This window comes from Epinephelus moara, chromosome 6, assembly GCF_006386435.1.
Source record: "Epinephelus moara isolate mb chromosome 6, YSFRI_EMoa_1.0, whole genome shotgun sequence".
In the NCBI taxonomy this organism is placed as follows: domain Eukaryota; kingdom Metazoa; phylum Chordata; class Actinopteri; order Perciformes; family Serranidae; genus Epinephelus; species Epinephelus moara.
Window position 1 is genome coordinate 1,977,940 of NC_065511.1, and position 20,487 is coordinate 1,998,426.

The following is a 20,487-nucleotide window of genomic DNA, read 5'->3' on the forward strand; positions in this document are numbered from 1 at the left end:
TAAATAACTCAGTTTAACAGGTTTATTACCGTAAAACTTGGTGTATAAGTCGCACTTTTTTTCCCTTTTTTTTCATCTAAAAAGTTGGGTGCGGGTTATAGACCGGTGCGACCTACAGACCAAGGTAAATGCTGACATAGGTAATTTGACCCACAAGATGGCGCTATGTAGTAATTTAAACTCATTCGTTTTTGGGATTTGAGTAAGCATGTATAGTTACAGCCCACACTGTAATAAGGTACTGCAATGCTGTCTTCTTAAAAAAGAAAAAAGAAGTTTAACGTTAATTTAAACTTATTTTTATGGATCAGATGTTGTTATACCGTAATTTTATTTCCTGAAGAGGTTGTTTGGAAAATTGCAATCTGAAAAGTAACCAAAGCTGCTTATTGTGTTTTGAATGTGTTTCAAATTAAAAATAAAGGGAAACAGTGTAGGAATAACTTGTATAACGTTTTTATTAACAAATAGTAATATAAAACCTTGTTTTCCCTGTTTGAGACCTTAAAAAATAGACTGCGACTTATATGCCAGTGCGACTTATATTCTGAGTTTTACGGTAATTGTATGACTCCTATCTGGTTTTGTAAAGTGTCCTTGGGTGACTTGAAAGCACTTATAAATAAAATGTGTTATTGTAACTGCAATTGTACTGTATAGACCTACACTTGTGTAGTGCCTTTCTAGTATTCTGACGACTTAAAGCACTCATTGGCGGCCAAGGCTACTACACCAACTGCCACTTGTTACCCTGTTAACTATTCATATTCAATCACCATTTCATTGCGTCTGGGCATTTAACCTTGTAACCAGTGGTGTAGTGGTAGTTGATGAGATGGGTGTACTACATGGGTAGATTACCGAGGAGGAAGAAGGTATACTCTCCTATACATTCCAATGGCTTTGGGCAGATAGCCAGGTATACTGTAAACAGCCAGAATGAGAGGTGAGTGTACCCCACATACCTGTGTATACCCTCCACTACACCACTGCCTGTAACTCCCCTTGAATGGAGAAGAATAATGGTCCAGAATCCTACCTTCTCTTGTGGGACACAAAGTGTGTCCCCAGTCACAGAGAGGGCCGTATCTGGGTACTTGGTCTGTTGCCGGTATGTCCTGTTCTAATAACTCTGTGTCAGTGTCTGCTTGTGGTGGTATGTATAGTGGAGATGATGCCCAAAGTGAGTTGGTATTTCTAGGGTTATACCAATTGTTGTTTGTCATAAGACAGACTCCACCACCCCTGGATTTGCCAAATTCCTCTGCTCTGATCATTCATGTTGTTCTCCTAGGACTGGATGTTTGTAAGTGTGACACTGGGCTGGGGTTGAAAGTGGGCTTGTCTTTCCCAATGTTTTTTTTTTTCTTTTGCCTTCTCTGAAACGCTGGTGAATAAAGACATATCCAATGTTCAGAGGTGTGTTGTGAACACATCTAATTCTTGCCCAAACATTGGGGGGGTAAAGATGACAAAATGGCCGCACTTAAAAGTAATAACAAGTACAGTCTTTGGAGAGCAGCCACAACATTGTGTGGACCCCTGCCATCTTTTTTTCCCCCATTAATGTACATATATAATACATCACCATACCTGTGCTTAAATGGAAGTAGGATGAGGGAGGAAAAGCAGAGAGGGAAGGCACTCAAGTCAGATACTGTTTATATTATAATTGATTCCAATCAATTATGAAATCAAAAGTATGCCAAACAGATGGCTGGGATAGGATCAAGTCAGCAGGTAGAGGTGGGTTATGTGGTGTCGGGGTTCAGTATGAGAGATGGCTCCCAGACAAGAGCTTATTCATATTATTCATGTGTCCAGGTTGATATTCAACCTGTTGTAGGTTATCTCTGAAGAGGGCTGCAGGGTCATCACATTCTACCTTGAAGTCGGTGTCATTGAAATATATTAACTGTTTCATTAATGGTTAACCAATGGAGCCAACTATGACTTGTTTATGGGTCCTATAAATACAATATTGTAAAATAACAGTACTTATCATATAGTTTTGCAATAAGTGAATGGTTTGGTGGGACGATTACCCACACAAAAAGAAAAGAAGACTGGATAGATGCAAACAGTGGGTCACACCATTTGTCAACAGTTGTCTGCAGTTGCCCCTCCAGCACACACACACACTCACACACACACACACACACACACACACACACTATGAATGTTTATAATGATTGTGCTTCCATAAGACCATGTACCTTTTTCCAAAATTCATTAGGTCATTAGTTCACCACATATGAAGAATTAAATCAAATCAGGCCAATCAGGTCCCCTGCTGCTGGCTTCCAGGGTTGGACATCAAGATAATTAATTATTAATTGGCAAATATAATTCTATTATTGGTATTTTTGTTTGAGCTCCAACATTTAAATGCAACTTTGATCACTCAATCTTGCTTTATAATTATCAATCACTCAGCTACTTTTAATGCTATAAACCTCCATATCTATTCCAGTGGCACAGTCCAGGCTCCACAGCATGATGGTTACATAACTACATAATTATTATAAATGAATGAAAATTGTCTTTTTCTGTTGGGTCAGGTTCAGGTGTAGAGGCTTTCTGCTAAGACAGGGTGCTGTTGGGTTAATGTGTACAATTAAACATTCACCTGGGTTATCTTCCATGTCCTGCCCACCTCACAGTTACTTTGACTGACAACAGCCTCCCTCTCACCATAACTGAGACATACACTACGACTGAGACATACTCTCTATGCCCAAACTAACTCCCAGGATAAGTGCTGTACTTGACCATAGTCTTTTTAACACCTCCTCCTTTTAACAGAAAATTGTTTTATCATTTAAGGACTATATACAATGGGGTGAATAAGTATTTAACACATCAACATTATTTTCCTTAAACATATTTCTAGTACAGCTATTCACATGAAATTTACACCAGACACTGGAATTAACTCAATAAACTACACAGATAAAGAAATCATAACATTTCAAGCCATAAATGGTTATGAGAAATAAAGATGAATAACACAGGAAAAAAGTATTGAACATGCCAACTGAAATGTATTTAATCCTTGGTGGGGAACTTTTGTTTGCAGTGCCAGTGTTTGCTTCCTTTATCAGGTAATTGATCTGTCACAGTGAATTTTGATCTTCAGCTTCTTCCACAAATGTTCTTTCAGGTTTAAGTGTGGTGATTGACTGGGCCATTCAAACAATCTTTATTTTCTTCCTCTGGAACCAGTTGAGTCTCTTCTTTGCATCATGTTTTCAATCGTTGTCTTGCTGGAAGGTCCAATTCAATTTTTTCAATTCAATTTTATTTATAAAGCCCAATATCACAAATCACAATTTGCCTCACAGGCCTTTACAGCATACGACATCCCTCTGTTCTTAGGACCCTCACAGCGGATAAGGAAAAAGTCCACCTGTGTCTAATTCTCACCGTCCTGGTGGATGGCAACCTAAAGAAATTTGTGGTATATGGCTCCATTCATCTTCTCTTTTTTTATGTGAATTCTGCTGGTACTACAAAAAGAGAAACAGTCCCATACGATGATGCTTCCACCTCCAAACTTCACTGTAGGTGTGGTATTATTAAGGTCATATACAAAACCATTTCTCCTCCTAACATTACACGTTGTACTGTCTCGTCTGACCCATGATCTACAGGCTTCTACAAATTTTGTGAAACAAAAATAAAACAAGCTTTTGGGTAAGACTCTCAACTGACTCCAGCAGGGAAAAAATAAAGGTGTCCAAATGACCCAGTCAGTCATCAGACTTCAACCTGATTCACCAACAAACCCAACCCCAACGCCCCCACCCCGGAAACTTCTAGATTTATGGACTGTTTGTGTGGAAGAATGCACCAAAATACACCTGGACATTGTGAGACTGATTTCTTCTTAAAAGCTGGCATAACAAACAAAGGCTTCTCCACCAAGTAGGCCTATTAAATTCAGTTGGTATGTTCAATTTTTTGGTATTTTCAAGTTTTTGATTAATTAAAATATGATCATTTCTTTATCTGTGTAGGTTTCTTGAGGTAATAGCAATGTGTGGTGTAAATTTCTTGTATGGAAATATGTGTGTGTGTGTGTATAATGAAAAAAAATGTTGACGTGTTGAATACGTTTCCCCCCACTGTATATTAAAAGCGTTTACAGCGCTCTAAAGTCAAAGGCTCATGGGAGGAGTGGTTATGTAATAACAAATAAAATAAGAATGGTGAGAAGACCCTCCTCCTGAGAGTGACAACATCACAATCACAGTGAGCTAAGAAACGTTATCAGGGCGCACACACCGCGGCGCGCACTGATCCACTTGTTATTCTTGTACTGACTGGTTGAGGTTTGGCTGTGGAGCAGTAACCTGGAGACCTTCTGAGGACGCAGACATGGAAAAAGGAGCAAGACCCAACTGGGACAACCCCATAGAGTTTGTTCTGGCATGTGTATCGTACGCAGTCGGACTGGGAAACGTGTGGCGTTTTCCATACCTTTGTCAAATGCACGGCGGAGGTAAGTGACCGATTCATTTACATAAGAATAGCCTACTGAATAGTGACAAGTTCATGTTTTACCAACGGGCTGTGCTCTCCACCAGTGTGGTTGCAATTTATATAGAGAAACCACCTTCATTTTCAACAAAACTGATCCTCATGTGAAATTTAGCTGCACCTGAATATAACGAGCCTTTTCATTTCACTTCCACACAACACACCCAGTTTTATTTAATATGAGTGAGAGTGTGGGTGTCAGTGTAAATAATTTACAGTAGTGTGTTATCCTCGTTTAAACCCGAGACCTCACACAATTGTACCTCTGCCTTTTAATATCGAGAAAAAATTAAATCAGTAGTAGTTACGCTATTCCTGGTACAGGGGGAACATATCCTCCGGTTTATTGACTTGTTGCCAGTAATCTGAGTCATGCAGGTGCTGTTTCTGGCGTAAATATGCAAAAAACTGGACTGAATGAGTTAGACAGTCAGTTGACCTATAGTTGAGACTGGCAGTAAACTTATTGCAGGTCATAAACAAGGGTAGAACCGGAATTAGTTGACATTTATACAGCATGCAGCAATATCTACAGACTTTACACTCTGTAGCACCATAGTGAGGTGATAAGAGACAATACACAGTAGTAAAATAACATGAGTACAGAAATTATCCATAACTTCCATAATTTTAGTGGGTTTTCCTCTCAAAATTTCAGCAGTAAACTCTCATACTGCCTGAGTCATTCCAGCTGTTTATTTCTAACTGCCAGAAAGCTGCAGCCCAGAAAAGCCATTTGTTTTTCTACTGCATGAATATGAAATTTGTCAATCTATTCAAAACCTTGTGTCACAGTACAGTATAGTAGTACTGTGGTACAGTAAGTAGTACAATAAAACCATATAAGCCACACTGTAAAAAGGTTGCTGTAAATTTCACAGCAACTTACCGGCAGCGGGATGCCAGTAAGTTACTGTTTTTGTTGTTGTTGCTGTTGTTGTTGTTTTTACTGTATTTTAATTATTATTGTATTGTATAATTTTTTGTAGGATTTTTTATTTTTTGGTTTCAGTTTACAATTAGTTCCAATAACTTTCAACAAAGTCACAGTCCATGACTGAAATGAGAAATTGCTAGCAATATGTTCCTGTCAGAGGGTCACCAAAATGTTACAGTTTATCCTGATGGGAATATGAATGTACAAACCACATTTCATCACAGTCCATCCAGTAGTTGTTGAGATATTTCAGTCTGGACCACAACAAGTGTCCAAAGCCAGAAAAATGCTCCAACATCCAGGCTGATGTTACCAAACACTCCTCTGAGAGTGCTGAGCCACTGAGAGACACACACAGTCATTACAACCCACTAACATTAGCAAGATGAAAGACCACTAAAGATGGAAAACAATATGTCATATAATATTTGAGGGCGGCACGGTGGTGTGGTGGTTAGCACTGTCGCCACGGGAGCCCTTCTGTGCGGAGTTTGCATGTTCTCCCCGTGTCAGCGTGGGTTTTCTCCGGGTACTCCGGCTTCGTCCCACAGTCCAAAGACATGCAGGCTGGGGATAGTGTAGGTTAATTGGTGACACTAAATTGGCCGTAGGTGTGAATGTGAGTGTGAATGGTTGTCTGTCTCTACATGTCAGAGTGTACCCCGCCACTTGCCCAATGTCAGCTGGGATATGCTCCAGCCCCCCCGCGACCCCCAAGAGGATAAGTGGTTAGAAAATGGATGAATGGATGGGATGGACATAATATTTAAATAATATTTTGGTGGTATCAAAGACCAGTGCTAGATAACATTAATAATCTTTATGTAACTTAGCTGAATTAAAGGAACACTTACCTTTCTGGACATTTTACGCTTTTCTTTGTTTTGGTTAAAATGCTGTTAATAAGCTGATGGCACGCTAAAATGTAAGTGAATTCCACCAGAGATAAAATCTCATAATTGTACCATATGGTTCTAAGAAAACTACGACCAATCATTGCATTCGGACAGACCAGGAAGAGTCTGTGAGACAACAAATAGGCCGTAACAGGGACGCTTGTGGATATAAACCTTCCGTAACAATGGCAGATAAATGCGGATCACCGCTTCCACCTCCAGCCGCTACAACATGGAAATCAGTTCAGTGGCGGTTCTAGGCCAGTTTCAATGGGTGGGCCAAGCTAGGGCCAGTCCTTTTGATACAGGGGCACATATAAGTAGGGTCAAATATCTAAGTCTGAACAATAAGATATATATGTACATATATACTGTATATGTATATCAGTGTTTCCCACAGGATTTTTGGAGACTACATCCAACCCTGTAGGGGGGTCTGGGGGCATGCTGCCCCAGGAGAAAATTTTGTATCTATTTGATTTAAAGGCATCAATCTGGTGAATTCTGAGAGCCAAGTTATGATGGCAGAATATGCCTAGATTTCAACATATTTGTGCTTTTTATATGTAAAAAATGTTCTATTTTTACTGATAAAAACACTAGTGGTATGTTATGGTGAAGGGTTACACTTAAAATACAGCTAAGTATTAGTGGTTTAACATTTCAGTAATCAAAAGAAAAATGACTAACGTCCTAATGGAGGGCTATTTTATTATTTTAAAGCATGTGCAGACAAAATATTCTTTTAAAACTCTCTCACTCACAAACACAGTTACAGATACGCAAAACAATACAAAATACGCAATACGAAAAGAAAACAAAAGGTAAGACTTAAATTAATTACACACAAACAGACACAAATTACTGCTTTCCTCCCTCCCTCACAATTTGCATTTAATTTTATGCGGCTTCGAAGATTTCAAAAGCCCTCTGGTAGTTGAATGCCTCTGGGACAGGCCCATTTATGGCAACCCACTGGATCCATGGTGCACGCAATCCGGCCGAGGCGCGGGTGCCGGAGCTAATAGCGGCCATTCAAGTCCATGTAAGCTGTAAGGTCCACCAGCCACGGCCTAGAAGCGGCTCGGCGCTCCGCTCCGCTCCGCTAAAAACACACGCCGGGTCTATTTCTGATGGACGCCGCGCAACGGCACGTCAGTTTGCACAGACCAGATGAGTCAAACAGGAAGGCAGGTGCAGAAAAGACGAGAGTATCTGGTCAATTTTCACAATAAAACACCCATGAAAACTCCGGGTCGTATTTCACATGGCTACATCAACATGATGTGACATGCAACTACCATGAGCCAAATGAGAACGAGAAAGTTTTCAGAGCTTACTTCAATGGTGCTGTGTGTTGCCGTGCAGGTTAAGAGTTGTCTTAAATACAGCCACACAATTCTCTACTGATGTTTTCGGTGGGTGCACCGCTTTAAATGGTCCGACCGGCAACTGGTTGAGACGATTTAGTTCCGCGTTCCACGTTCCACGTTGCCCAGTGGAGTGTAAACCAAATAAAAATATCACTCTCAAAAAACCAGAGCAGAAAACAAATAGTCAGTTAACTAAATTGACCACTACTCTTCCTACCCTCCGTGTGTGTCTGCCATCTGCATGCTGGCCTGGTGGATTGATAGTAAGTGCTGGAGCGGATCACTGGAATGGACTGCTTGAATCGCAGAGCGCTGGGCTGGCCAGAAAATCTGGAACGGAGTCTATGAAAAACTGGATCAGAGTTCTTGGATCGGCATTTTTCCATGCAGTCCGATCCGATGCCGATGCACGTTTTTTGCTAATATCGGCGGCCGATACCGATCCGAATATCGGATCGGGACATCCCTACTTTTCACAGCAGACATTTTGACTTGTCATTGTAGGACAAGCACAGGTGAAATTGTTAACATTAATGATGGCTCAGTTCCATTAAGTGTCCCAGTAAGCTGTTCCAGTGAGCCAGCATGGACAACACCAGGACCTCTTCTAAGTGGAATGCAGCTGTCATTAATGTTATTGAATACACCTGTGCTTCTCCTGCTCTGTCATTTCACAATATCTGCTGTAAAAAGGTCTGTTGGTCAGTTTCTAGTGGGCAGGCATAGTACTGTAAGTTGATTCACAGTAAAGTAGAATTACAGTAGTGACCGAGTATTTTCCCACAATGCTTTGCTATTTACAGTATCATACTGTATGCACTGTTCACAGTATCTTACTGTACCGTAAAGTACTGTTCAGAATACAAAAACTGGTTAAATTGCAATTTGTCACTAATAAAAAATGAGTTCATCAGATCTCACTGTAATAAATACAGAATCTTTGATTCAAGTTATTGATGAGGGGGTCATTTGAAACTTAGATTTTCTTCTTGCAAATATACCTCTTTTTTACTTAAAATATAATAACGTATAATAAAATATATAATATAAAATAATAATGCAATTTATTTATATATATAGTCTAGAAGATCCACTCCTTCAGTTAAAAGTTTGGATTTTTCTCCGCAAACTCAACATATTACATATATGTAACATATTTGTTACATATTACAAAAGTGTATCGCTGCCACACTAGAAAAAGAAAAACAGATCAGTATCATGTTATAACGTGAAAAGTTTAGTGTTTTAATGTTTTTAATGTTAATGTTTTTACATTATAACAAGATATATTCATGTTATAACAAGATATTTTTAAGTCATTCTGACATACAAAATTATCACGTAATAACAAGAATTTTTCTTGTAATTGCAATATACTGATATTTTGTTATAATATGAAAAGAAGGATGAAGGAACTGAGGGGGCTGTTGAAAATTGCGATGGACCAATTTTTATTTTCCAAAATAAAGTTCATTGATTTAATCTTGTAATTGCATAAGACATTCAAAAAAACAACAATAAGGCTACTGTTTCAAAATCAAAGATTACATTTATTAATTAGAGCACCCACATAGGAGCATAGCTCTAGCAGAGCGTGAAATTTATTTTGAATTCATGAACCATTCTCTGTCTGATCAGCTAAACTAAGTGACGTATTACTTCTGTCTGTCCGTCTATCTGTCTATCATTTCGTTTCAGTGCCGCATCTACACAGAGCAACCAGCTGTCCATGGTTCCAAAACAACAGCAAAGATAGTCACATGTATCTGGCTGGTAATTTTGTTCTTTTTGCTATTTTTCTATCGATACATAAAGCATAGAAAGAGAGGGTGAAAGCACCAGCCATGCTGAGGGGGCTGTTCAAGATTGCGAGGGGGAAATATTTCTTACGTGAAATAAAACTCATTGATTTAACCAAATAGCCTCAGAAAGGCTATAACGACGTAATGACATAAGGCTTCTTTTTCAAAATCAAAGAATACATTACAGCACTTACATAACAACATAGCACTTGGTTATGGTTAGGAAAAAATGTGTGACTTAACTTTAAACCACTGCATTTTGTGGCATAATCATTGCTGGAAATGCCACGGAGGTCTTGATTTAAAACAAACAAACATACAAACAAGAAAAAAAACAAGCAAAAAAAAAAAAAAAGCATATTTTTGTTGTTTGTTGCTGTTGAACAGTTGTGTGCAGCTTGGCAGCCATTTTGCAAGGGTGGACTCCCTGTGATACATATTCTGGTTGTGAACTTTATTCATGGAGCCTTCTGTGCCCCTTCAGCTAATCAATGAGAAATTACGCTACCTCCAGAGAGTTGGATTCATTCTTCCTTCCTTACAGTCCCGTGAATTTTAAAACCCTATGTCTGAACCCAAGTTTGAAGTAGAACTTAACCTAATTGTGTAAATGAGCCAAGTTTTCTTAATTTATCCCCCCTCGCACACCATTTAGACATTAGTTTCATGTTATAAAAATTTGTCAATGCATTATAACATGAAAGATTTTATAGACATTATATTACACATCCTAACAAGATAAATTGTATATTTTTTATAAAACCAGCAGTTTCTCGCTGTGTTAACATGATAAGTTTGTATGTTGTAATATCAGGTGAAAAACATCTTGGTATAACAAAAAAAAATGAAATAAATTTCGCATATTAACATGATACTGATCAGTTTTTCCTTTTCTGGCATGGCAGCAATGCTGCAGTAAAAAAAAAAAATTAGTTTACTACTAAAATAGTCACCGATTATTTCAATAGTCGATTAGTCACCGATTAGTCGACTAATTGTTGCAGCCCTAGTGCTAACTAGATCTTTTAAAATGTTGCTGTGTTTCTTTATAGCAATATTTGGTCCAAATCACTGTTATGTCCCTGGTCTAGGGGAACCTAGACATAACATGCTACAAATCCCCACTCTTCCCACTCACAAGGAAGGCCACTTACACAATATTAAGCTTTTCAACAAAGTAAGCAGATTATTTCGCTTCAGAGGTGAGCAGTGCCCAAAACAACAAACAAACATATACTCATGGTCCCTGACAATTTTCTAACCTAAACTCCTACCATTCAAAACAAGAGAAAAGAACATGGCAATGCCAAACAAAAAGGGCTTCTCACTCTTACTAAAGCTGCTTAATGTGCTCTATTTACATTGCTCAACAAAAGAATACAAGAAAACCCACTGATAACTTTAAAAAGTAAACTGTTAAACAAATCTCAACTTGCCTACTCAAAACTGACCAACTAACTTTCCTGAATGCCAAAGTTATCCAAATATTCACACTACTTCACCTAAATCAGAAGGTTTTTGGCCTGCAGATACTCACAGCAATTTCACAATCACAGTCTAAGTTCTGGCTCTGTTGGTTAAAGAGTGAAAAGGAGGAGAGCGCTTCTGTCAGCTGGTGATTTAAAAATCCTCTGTCTTGCTGTGGACCAATCCGGTGACAGCAATGTCTTCGGACAGCCCAATCAGCAAACACCACCTGCTTTGCAACAACCAATCACACTCAACAACATGCACACACTCTGAAAGGAGGAGAGACACCATCTGACTTATCACTACAGACCAATACAAGCACACCAATACCAAAAATAATGACCTGGGTCATAACACCTCCCCAACTGAAAATCTAACATTTAACTCTAGAAAAAATTGTTTGATTCAAAACCTAGACAGAGCATCACCCATGACGTTATCAAGACCCTTCTTATAACGAATATCAGTGTTGATATGCAACAAGGACCAGCACATGAGGCACTGGTTTCAATTCTGCATCTGAGTCAGGAACACAAAAGGATTGTGGACAGAGAAAACGTGTCTTGGGTTCAGCCCTGTGCCAACCATGGCACAGGGCTGAACCCAAGATACACTTTAAAATGTTGTAGCACTAAAAGCAAGGCCAAAGCTTCTTTTTCAATCATGCTATAGTGAAGCTGGTGTTTTTTGAACTTTCTGGAAAAATAATAGATCAGGCGATCAATGCCACGCTCATCCTCCTGCAGAAGCACAGCACCCGCCCCAAGCGCACTGGCATCTACTTCCAATTTAAAGGCTGTGTGAAGTTTTGGGCGACAAGCACAGGGGCACTGCAGAGGAGAGCTTTGGCGGCCTCAAATGCCAACTGACCACTGGAAGGGGGTTTTGGGGCTAACTAAGTTTGTCAATGGAGCCACTACAATAGAAAAGTTTTTACAGAACACACAATTATACCCAGCCATCCCCAGCAAACGACAGAGTTCACGTCGGGTTCGGGGAGCTGGGACATCTAAGATTACTTGTACCTTGGCACCAACTGGGCAAACCTGAACTTGCCCTACCTTTTTACCCAAGTAGGTAACAACAGCCTTCCCAAACTCACATTTGGCCAAATTTAAAGTAAGTGAAGCAGAATGCAGGCGATCAAAAATCTCATGGAGGGATTTCAAATGGTCAGTCCACATGGATGATTAGGCCACAGTATCATACGAATAAACCTCACAGTTATTAACACCGCAAAGAACTGTTAAGCTCACGCTTGTAAACTGAATATTTCAATTACACAGGATATGGTGTTAGGAATCCAAAGTGCCTGTGGACTCTGCATGGCAGGGGCATCCTCCTCCCTAAGCTAGGCTTGTGCCTGGTTGCATACCTAGACATAGAGGACTTGAGCGCTGTATTACTCTGGTGTTGTTGAGGAAGGCTGGACATCACTGGGGTTGTCAAGCAGGATCCTACTTTCACTGATGTTTCGCTGATTAAGCCCACAAGGTCTCCAGTAGGCTCAGCAGTGGATTCTAGCGTCCCAGAACCACCCCCCTCTGCATCAGTCCAGCCAGCCTATTTGATCTTTCCTTTTCAGCCAAAACCACCAGCTACTCCGCTCGACCACCCTTGATGTCTCTTTGATGGCCTGGCATAGTGCTTGTCCACTGATGCCCAGGTCCCTCATCAGCCTTATTGTTGATGTTGCCACAAAGCCCCGACACCCGACTTCTACTGGGCGGATTTTAACGCTCCAGCCTCGTTGTTCAGCCTCTGCTGCAAGTTCGGAGTATCGCAGTTTTTTCCTTTTAAAGGCTTCCTGCACAGCATCCTCCCAAGGAACTGTGAGCTCCACCAAGTATACCCTGCGCTGTGAGTTGGACCACAGGACCAGGTCAGGCCTCAGGTGTGATATTGCTATTTCTGGTGGGACTGTGAGCTGTTGGCCCACATCCACCAGCATCTGCCAGTCCCGGGCTGCCTCCAGTTCTCCCAACCTGGTCCTTGGTTGGAACTTGCGATGTCCTTGTTCCCCTTCTTGAACGAACACCATTGGCAAGCTGGAACTAGTTGTTCTGGGCGGCAAGGCATTGATCGTGGTCCTCTTGCTTTCCAGGGTTGCTGCCAGGCATTTTAGCACTTGGTTATGTCTCCAGGTGTACCATCCTTGAGAGAGGCTTACTGTGCAACCAGTGAGGATGTGTCAGGAGTGTAGCTGGTGTTGAACACAAGGGGCATGATGGATCTTCACCCACCCACTGGTTGAGATGTTGAGGGGATGGAAGGACATCATAGGTGGCACAATTGAGGAAATTTATCCTGCTCGCCACCATGTCTCACATGTCCTTCCAGCTGATCTTTCGTTTTACCACACTCTCCCATCTCATCCACTGGCCCTGTTTGGCCTGCAACACAGCCTTGGCCGCCTGGTACATGGTGCTGTTGTTGTCACGGTTGTCATGTCATCCATATAGGCCCTGATGGGTGGTAGACGGACTCCAGTAGTCAGACGCTCACCACCACTTGGAGGCCTTATGATGACGTCCATTGCCATGGTGAATGCCAATGGGGAGATGGTACATCCTGCCACTATGCCAATCTCCATGCAGTGCCATGCAGTGGCAAATTCTGGTAAAGTGAAACAGAGCTGCAAATCTCGGAAATAGGACTTTTTAGCGAGGATTTTTGTGATGGTTGCTGGTATCCTGAAGAAATTAGAAGATGCCCAAAGGAAACTGTGTGAGACGGATCCATACACATTGGCTAGGTCGAGGAAGACAACATGAACATTCTTTCCCTCTGTCTTAGCAGTTTGGATCTGGTGCCAAATGATGCTGGTATGTTCAAGGCATCCAGAAAAACCCGAGATGCCTGCTTTTTGTACCAATGTATCTACAAGATTGTTTCTCTCCAGATAGTTGGACATCCTCTGAGCTATGACGCTGAAGAAGATCTTACCCTCTACATTGAGTAGACAGATGGGATGGAATTGGCTAATGTCCGTGGATTCCTTCTCTTTCGGGATCAGGACTATACCGGATCTGCGCCATGCTTTGGGTATGATTCCCTTCTCCCAGGCCATTCTCATTAGCTTCCACAGGAAAAGGAGAATGTTAGGAGCATTCTTGTACAGTTGGTATGGAACTCCATTTGGCCATGGCACTGATGAAGCTCTTCCCTGCTCTACTGCCTGCTCCAATTCTCTCCACTTTGGAGGACTGGTGTCCATCTGGTGGTTGTCTGCTGGATCAGTTATCTGCTCGTGCTTCTTCTCATCTCCATACATACTTTCCAGGTATTGTTCTAACTCCTGCTCTGATGTTTTCAGGTTTCCTTCCTTTTCTTTGGTGAAGAGTGATACCGTACCGTGAGCAACCGTTCTACTCCATATGAGTAGATTATGTTCCCCATGTTGTTGAATGAATCCCAACAGAATCACAAACAGGCAGAGATGCAGTTCAAAAGTGAAAAGTTTTTTTAATACAAAAAGGTGCAGGGAAAAACTGAGGACAGTAGCATAAGCTGGCAAAAAGAAAAAAAAAAGGCAAAAAGGACAGCAGGCTGGGCGCAGCAGGCAAGGAGACAAAAGGTGGCATGGCTTCTGGATGAAAGGAGAAAAATCCACAGGTAAGTGTTAGAGGGCTAAACATAACAATCTTAAAGGACAACTTCTGTATTTTTCAACCTGGGCCCTATTTCCCCATGTGTATGTGTGCGTATGATTCATAGGTACAACTCGTACCAAAATTGGTTCAGTATTGAGGGAGGCGGATGCAACCGGGAGCCGCGAAACGAGCTAAAACGGTAACGGGGGCAAATGTGTCCAGATCGCCAGTGCTATCCCTGTAAATAGCATACTAAGCGTTTCGAACATTGTTTATATAACATTACCTCCACTGTGTCTGTAGCTCTCTCTACTTGTGAGACAGCCGTTTTCTTGAGGAAGAGGTGTTTCGGGATTGGATGTCTTCTCTTCTTCGGCTGGCAGTAGTCATCTTGGGAGAAGTGAGCACTGCAGACCCGGTGGTCTGCAAGGCGCAGTGTCTGGACAAGAGTGTTAGCATCCATTTGTAGCACAACTAGCCACAACTTCAGCATCTCGCCGTCCGACAAAGGCAGCCTGTGAAAGCTGTACGGGGTGTTGCGCGACATCCTGTTCTTGCAATTCGGATAAGCACAAACATGAACCATTGTTTTCAATCGATGCATTAAAACTCTCAACTGTACTCCAGGACAACCAGCGCCACTCTGAGCAGCGCTTAGCATGGCTCCTCTGTTTTCTTCCGGCAACAAGCAAAGTTCTCGCGAGATGACATCACAGCCGGGAGGAGGTGAAGGGTCAGGGAAATGCTTAGTATGCTATCTGCAGAGATAGCACTGGCGATCTGAACCGGTCAGTGGCGAAAAAAAGCACTTTTAATGCGCAAACTTACACGGGACGCATTTGCCCCCGTTACCGTTTTAGCTCGTTTTGCGGCTCCCGGTTGCATCCGCCTCCCTCAATACTGATCCAATTTTAGAACAAGTTGTACCTATGAATCATACGCACACAAACACATGGGGAAATAAGGCCCAGGTTGAAAAATACCGAAGTTGTCCTTTAATCTGGGAAACATGGAATGTAGGATGGACTCGCATAGAGCTGGGTAACTCAAGGCAAACTGTAATGATTTCTTTAATGGTAAATGGGCAAATGAATTTGGATGCTAACTTTCTAGATTCTACCTTCAGGGGAATGTTTTGAGATGACAGCCAAACGGGGGCAGGGCGCCTGCGTTGGTTGGCAGAGTCTTTAGCTTTATCCAAGGACCTGAGCAGAGCCGAGCGAGTCTCTCTCCACACCTTCCAGCAACGGTGGAGATGATCCTGGACAGACGGTACTGAAAGCTCAGTCTCGGCAACAGGGAGGAGCGGAGGTTGATATCGCAAGGAAGCTTCAAAAGGAGCGAGCCCAGTGGCAGAGCTGGGTAGCATATATGTGAGCATATTCTACCCAGGCTGCCGTTTCCAGAGCTTGCACTTATTTTATCTTAATACAGCTTGTTCTGCCCCAATGTCACACGGTGTCTGTTTTAGAACACTCTGTTCTTGTCACTCTGCCCCATTCAAGGTTGTTAAATCTAAGTAAACATGTTTTGCTTCTAACCTGACCATTACTGTCAAACATTTCAAGGCCTTTTCGCCACCACACGCCAAACAAACTGGGTCTTAATGGAGGTTAGGCGGGAAAGGGGGGCTGCCACACGACTAAAGTCTTGAATGAACAACTTGTAGAAATTTGCAAAACCTAGAAACTCCTGCAAATCCTTACGGCTCTGGGGTTTAGGCCAGTCAGCGACAGCGCGAAGCTTAGCAGGACCTGCCTGAACCTGACCTTGGTTAATGATATAACCCAAAAAAACTGACTGACGAGATGTGAAATTCACACTTGTCTGCTTTTAAAAAAAGACGGTTTTCAAGGAGACGGAGGAGAACAATTCTGACATGTCTGACATGCTCGTCCATGTCTTTTGAGAAGATGAGAATGTCCTCTAAATATACTAAAACAAATTGGTTTAGGAGGTCACGAAGAACATCATTAACCTATGTCTGGAAGACTGCAGGGGCATTGGTTAACCCAAATGACATGACCAAGTATTCAAAGTGGCCCAACGGAGTGTTAAATGCTGTTTTCCACCCGTCACCTTTGCTAATGCGCACCAAGTGGTTGCGAAGGCCAAGTTTGGACTAAACAGTGGAACCATGGAGAGGTTTAAAAGCAGCGTTTAAAAGAGGTAGCGAGTACTCATTTAACCCTGCACCAAGAGGAGAGGATAAAGGATGGATTATACCTGTGTCAAGCTATCAGGTATACCTCTCCATTGCCTCCCGCTCCGGGCGTGAGAAAGTATACAGATGGCTAGACAGAAGTGGCACCCTTGGAAGGAGATCAGTGGCACAATCGTAGGGCTGATGAGGAGGAAGAGACTGAGCCTGACTTTTGCTAAAACCTCCTTGAAGTCATGATACTCCGGTTGAATGGACGAGAGGTCCACAGGCTCGGTCTCCACCGTGGGGGGTCATGGACACTGTGAATGGGGGACAAGGCAGATTTCAGACAGGAAAGATGACAGTGTTCACTCCAGCTTATAATCTTTCCTGATGACCAGTCTATGTGAGGGTTGTGTCTCTTGAGCCAGGGGTTTCCCAAAACCAAAGGAGTAGATGGAGCAGAGATTATGTAGAGGCTAAGTTGCTCGGTGTGGTTCCCGGATAAAGTGAGCTTGACAGGTGCTGTTCTGAATTCCCCATCTTCGCCAGTACGCGGCATTGTTGCCTAAGGAACGGTCTGGTCATTTTGGTCAGGCAGTGAGTTGGACTACTAAGAGAACCCCTGAAGGGTCCTTAACGTGTGCTCACCATAGTTGCTTCACGTTGGTCTGGACAGTCGGCATCTGAGCAGCATATGAGCGCATGAGAAAAGTAAGTTGGCTAACAGGCGTATCATCGTTAAGACTGATGTAGTTTCTGCTACATTTGTAAACTTCTGGGATGTTTATGATGACCTAAGTTGAGCTGTTGAGCAGTTATTTGTCAGTTACATGGCATAAATAATTACATGATAACGATTTGTTGCTAAGGTTGAAGCTGTAGCAGCTAATGCTAAACCGCTAATCTTAGTATGTTCATATGTTAGCATGTGTGGGTGCTAATGTCTCTATGTCGATGTTAAAGGGCTAGTCTGGTGTTTTCAATGCTTTATATGCAAGTTAATAATTATGTGCTATTGTTTAAATGCTATTACGCTAGTTGTAGAGGCTAGTAGCTTTAAGTTGATAATATAATGTTGTAAAGTACTTAATTCACTGCCTTCTGTATACTTATACATTTGGTGTATTGTCCTCATTATTATTTCAGAGACTATATAACTGTTCAGGATCACTGTGAAGAACAAAGAACATTGAGATCCCTGTCCCATGTCACTCTTTGACTGGAGTCCCATTGCTGATGCAGAAGCCTGCCTAAGCTTCCTGAGTAGACGTATCTACCTCACATGATTCTTAATAGGTGCGGTGTGGTGAGTTACCCTGGCGATGGAACTGCCGTCAAGAGCCTTAGCTAACACAGGTGTTTCTAAAGGTAATAACTCACAACCCATTTGCTTAGCCAATTCCAGGTCCAGGAAGCTTTCCTCTGCTCCAGAGTCAATAAGGGCCAAAAGAGGCACATTAACCGACTTCACAAACAGGTTAGCAGGAATTTGCAGTCTAGGTGGGGAAGAGTCTTTAGAAAGAACAGAATCTTGGCTCACCAGTATCCCCACTTCTGTGCATGAGCCAGATCTTTTGGCTGCACTGAACAGGCAGCCAGCAGGAGTCCCTTGGCCCCACAGTACAAGCAGTCCCCAGCCTTTATCATCCGTAGACGCTCCTCCGGAGTCAGCCGTGCGCGTCCGAACTGCATTGGTTCTTCTCCTGACGGTGGTTCAGAGGAGTTGGAAGGAACAGACAAAGGGAGTACTTTTTGGGCCCCAGTGTGAGGGTGAGTCAGTGACTTGTCAGCCTTTCTTTCTGCTAGTCTCTCCCTACATCGATTGTGCAAACGAATAGTCAGATTAACAAGGGCCTAAAAGGTCCTTGGAAGTGACCCTCGTCCTTAATATGTTCATTTAGTCCTTTGTGAAACGCATGTGAAAGAGCCTGCTCATTCAATTAGGAGTCAGCTGCCAAAGTCCAAAAATGGTGAAGAAGACTCTGATTGCAGTTGTTTACCAGGGAATGTGCAGTGCAACAGTTGCTTGTGTTGACCGAGCAGGGAACCCTGACTGGCCAGAGCATGCTGAAACCGGTAATGTGTCTGAGGGATTCATTGCTTGGCCAGTTCATTCTGTCAAGCTCACACTTGTAAACTGAATGAATCCCAACAGAATCACAAACACACGGAGTCAGCGATGCAGTTTAAAAGTGAAAAGTTCTTTTAATACAAAAAGGTGCAGGGAAAAACTGAGGACCGTAGCATAAGCTGGGAAAACAAAAAGGCAAAAAGAACAGCAGTCTGGGCGCAGCAGGCTGGGAGACAAAAGGTGGCGTGGCTTCTGGATGAAAGGAGAAAAATCCACAGGTAAGTGTTCAGGCAAAAACAGCAGGCAAAAATCCAATTTGTCCAAACAGGTTTCAAGCAGAGATGGCCATGTTGTGTTACCACTGTAGGACAGAAACGAACTGGCGATGAATGGATGATCAGACCGGGCTTAAATACAGGTGGAGGTGAGTAATTTATGAGGAGATGAGCTGTGGGTGAGTAGGTGGAGGAGCAGAAAATCCGGATGTAGGTCAGCCACGCCCAGCCAACAGACACAGACAAGACAGAAAGGAACACAAGGGAGGGGGAAACAGAGGAAACAAGAGGAAAACGGGAGCAAAACCTCAAACCCTGACAAGAACTGTATTCATCAGCCACTGGAAGGTGGCAGGAGCGTTTCACAAACCGAATGGCACAACTGTGTATTGCAGAAAGTGATCAGGAGTGATGAAACTACTAATCTCAGAGGCGCGCTGTTAGTGGAACCTGCCAATAGCCTTGAAGGAGGTCTAGTTTGATTACTTCAATCAATACAATCAATCAAATGATCCAACTTCCTTTATATATACTTTTCATACAAAAAGAATGCAACACAAAGTGCCTCACACAATAAAAACAATATTGAGAGAGAAACGGTCGCACTCACAATGTTCTTAAGATGATAAAATCCAGTTTTGGCTATACTTCTAATATGTGTTTCAAAACTAAGATTTGAATCAAAGATAACTCCAAGGTTTTTCACCTTTTGACAGGGTTTTAGTCCTGAGCTTCAGGACCAAAAACTAAGACTTCGGTTTTGTCCTGGTTGAGCTGAAGAAAGTTTTCTGCCATCTAGGACTTGATATCTGAAATACAGTTAAAATGGGCATCAATTTGCCCTAAGTCGTCAGGAGACGTGGTGATGTACAGCTGTGTATCATCAGCATAACTATGGAAACTGATGTTGCATGTAAAGATTAGAAAAGTGTTGGACCTAAAATGGAACCTTGGGGGACCCCACAATCCACAGTTTTGATGAACGTTTATCCATTGTTAAATAAAATTCTCTATCAGAGAGATAAGATTTAAACCATTTAAAAACAGTACCAAAGAGGCCAAACAGATTGTGAAGTCTAGCTTAAAGAATTGAGTGGTTGACTGTATTAATTAAAAGCTCTATAAAATTTGCAGCCTCTTCAGCAATAAGATAGCATTTCCTGACTGTTCGTTCTGGAATATCCTCTTGTCAATCAATCAGTTTGATTTATAAAGCCCAGTATCACAAATCACAATTTGCCTCACAGGGCTTTACAGCATACGACATCCCTCTGTCCTTAGGACTCTCACAGCGGATAAGGAAAAACTCCCCCAAAAAAAACCTTTAACGGGGGAAAAAAACGGTAGAAACCTCAGGAAGAGCAACTGAGGAGGGATCCCTC

General features: G+C 42.1%; 1 protein-coding gene across 1 annotated transcript in view; it reads left to right on the top strand.

Annotated features, from left to right (window-relative positions):
* The first annotated feature begins 4,273 nt into the window (after positions 1-4,273).
* LOC126391627 (sodium- and chloride-dependent transporter XTRP3A-like) overlaps positions 4,274-20,487 on the top strand; it is a 70,762-nt gene continuing 54,548 nt past the window's right edge. The window contains exon 1 of the mRNA XM_050046509.1: positions 4,274-4,504. Coding sequence (XP_049902466.1) covers positions 4,381-4,504 — 124 coding nt within the window. The 5' untranslated portion in view covers positions 4,274-4,380. The remainder of the gene's footprint in view (positions 4,505-20,487) is intronic.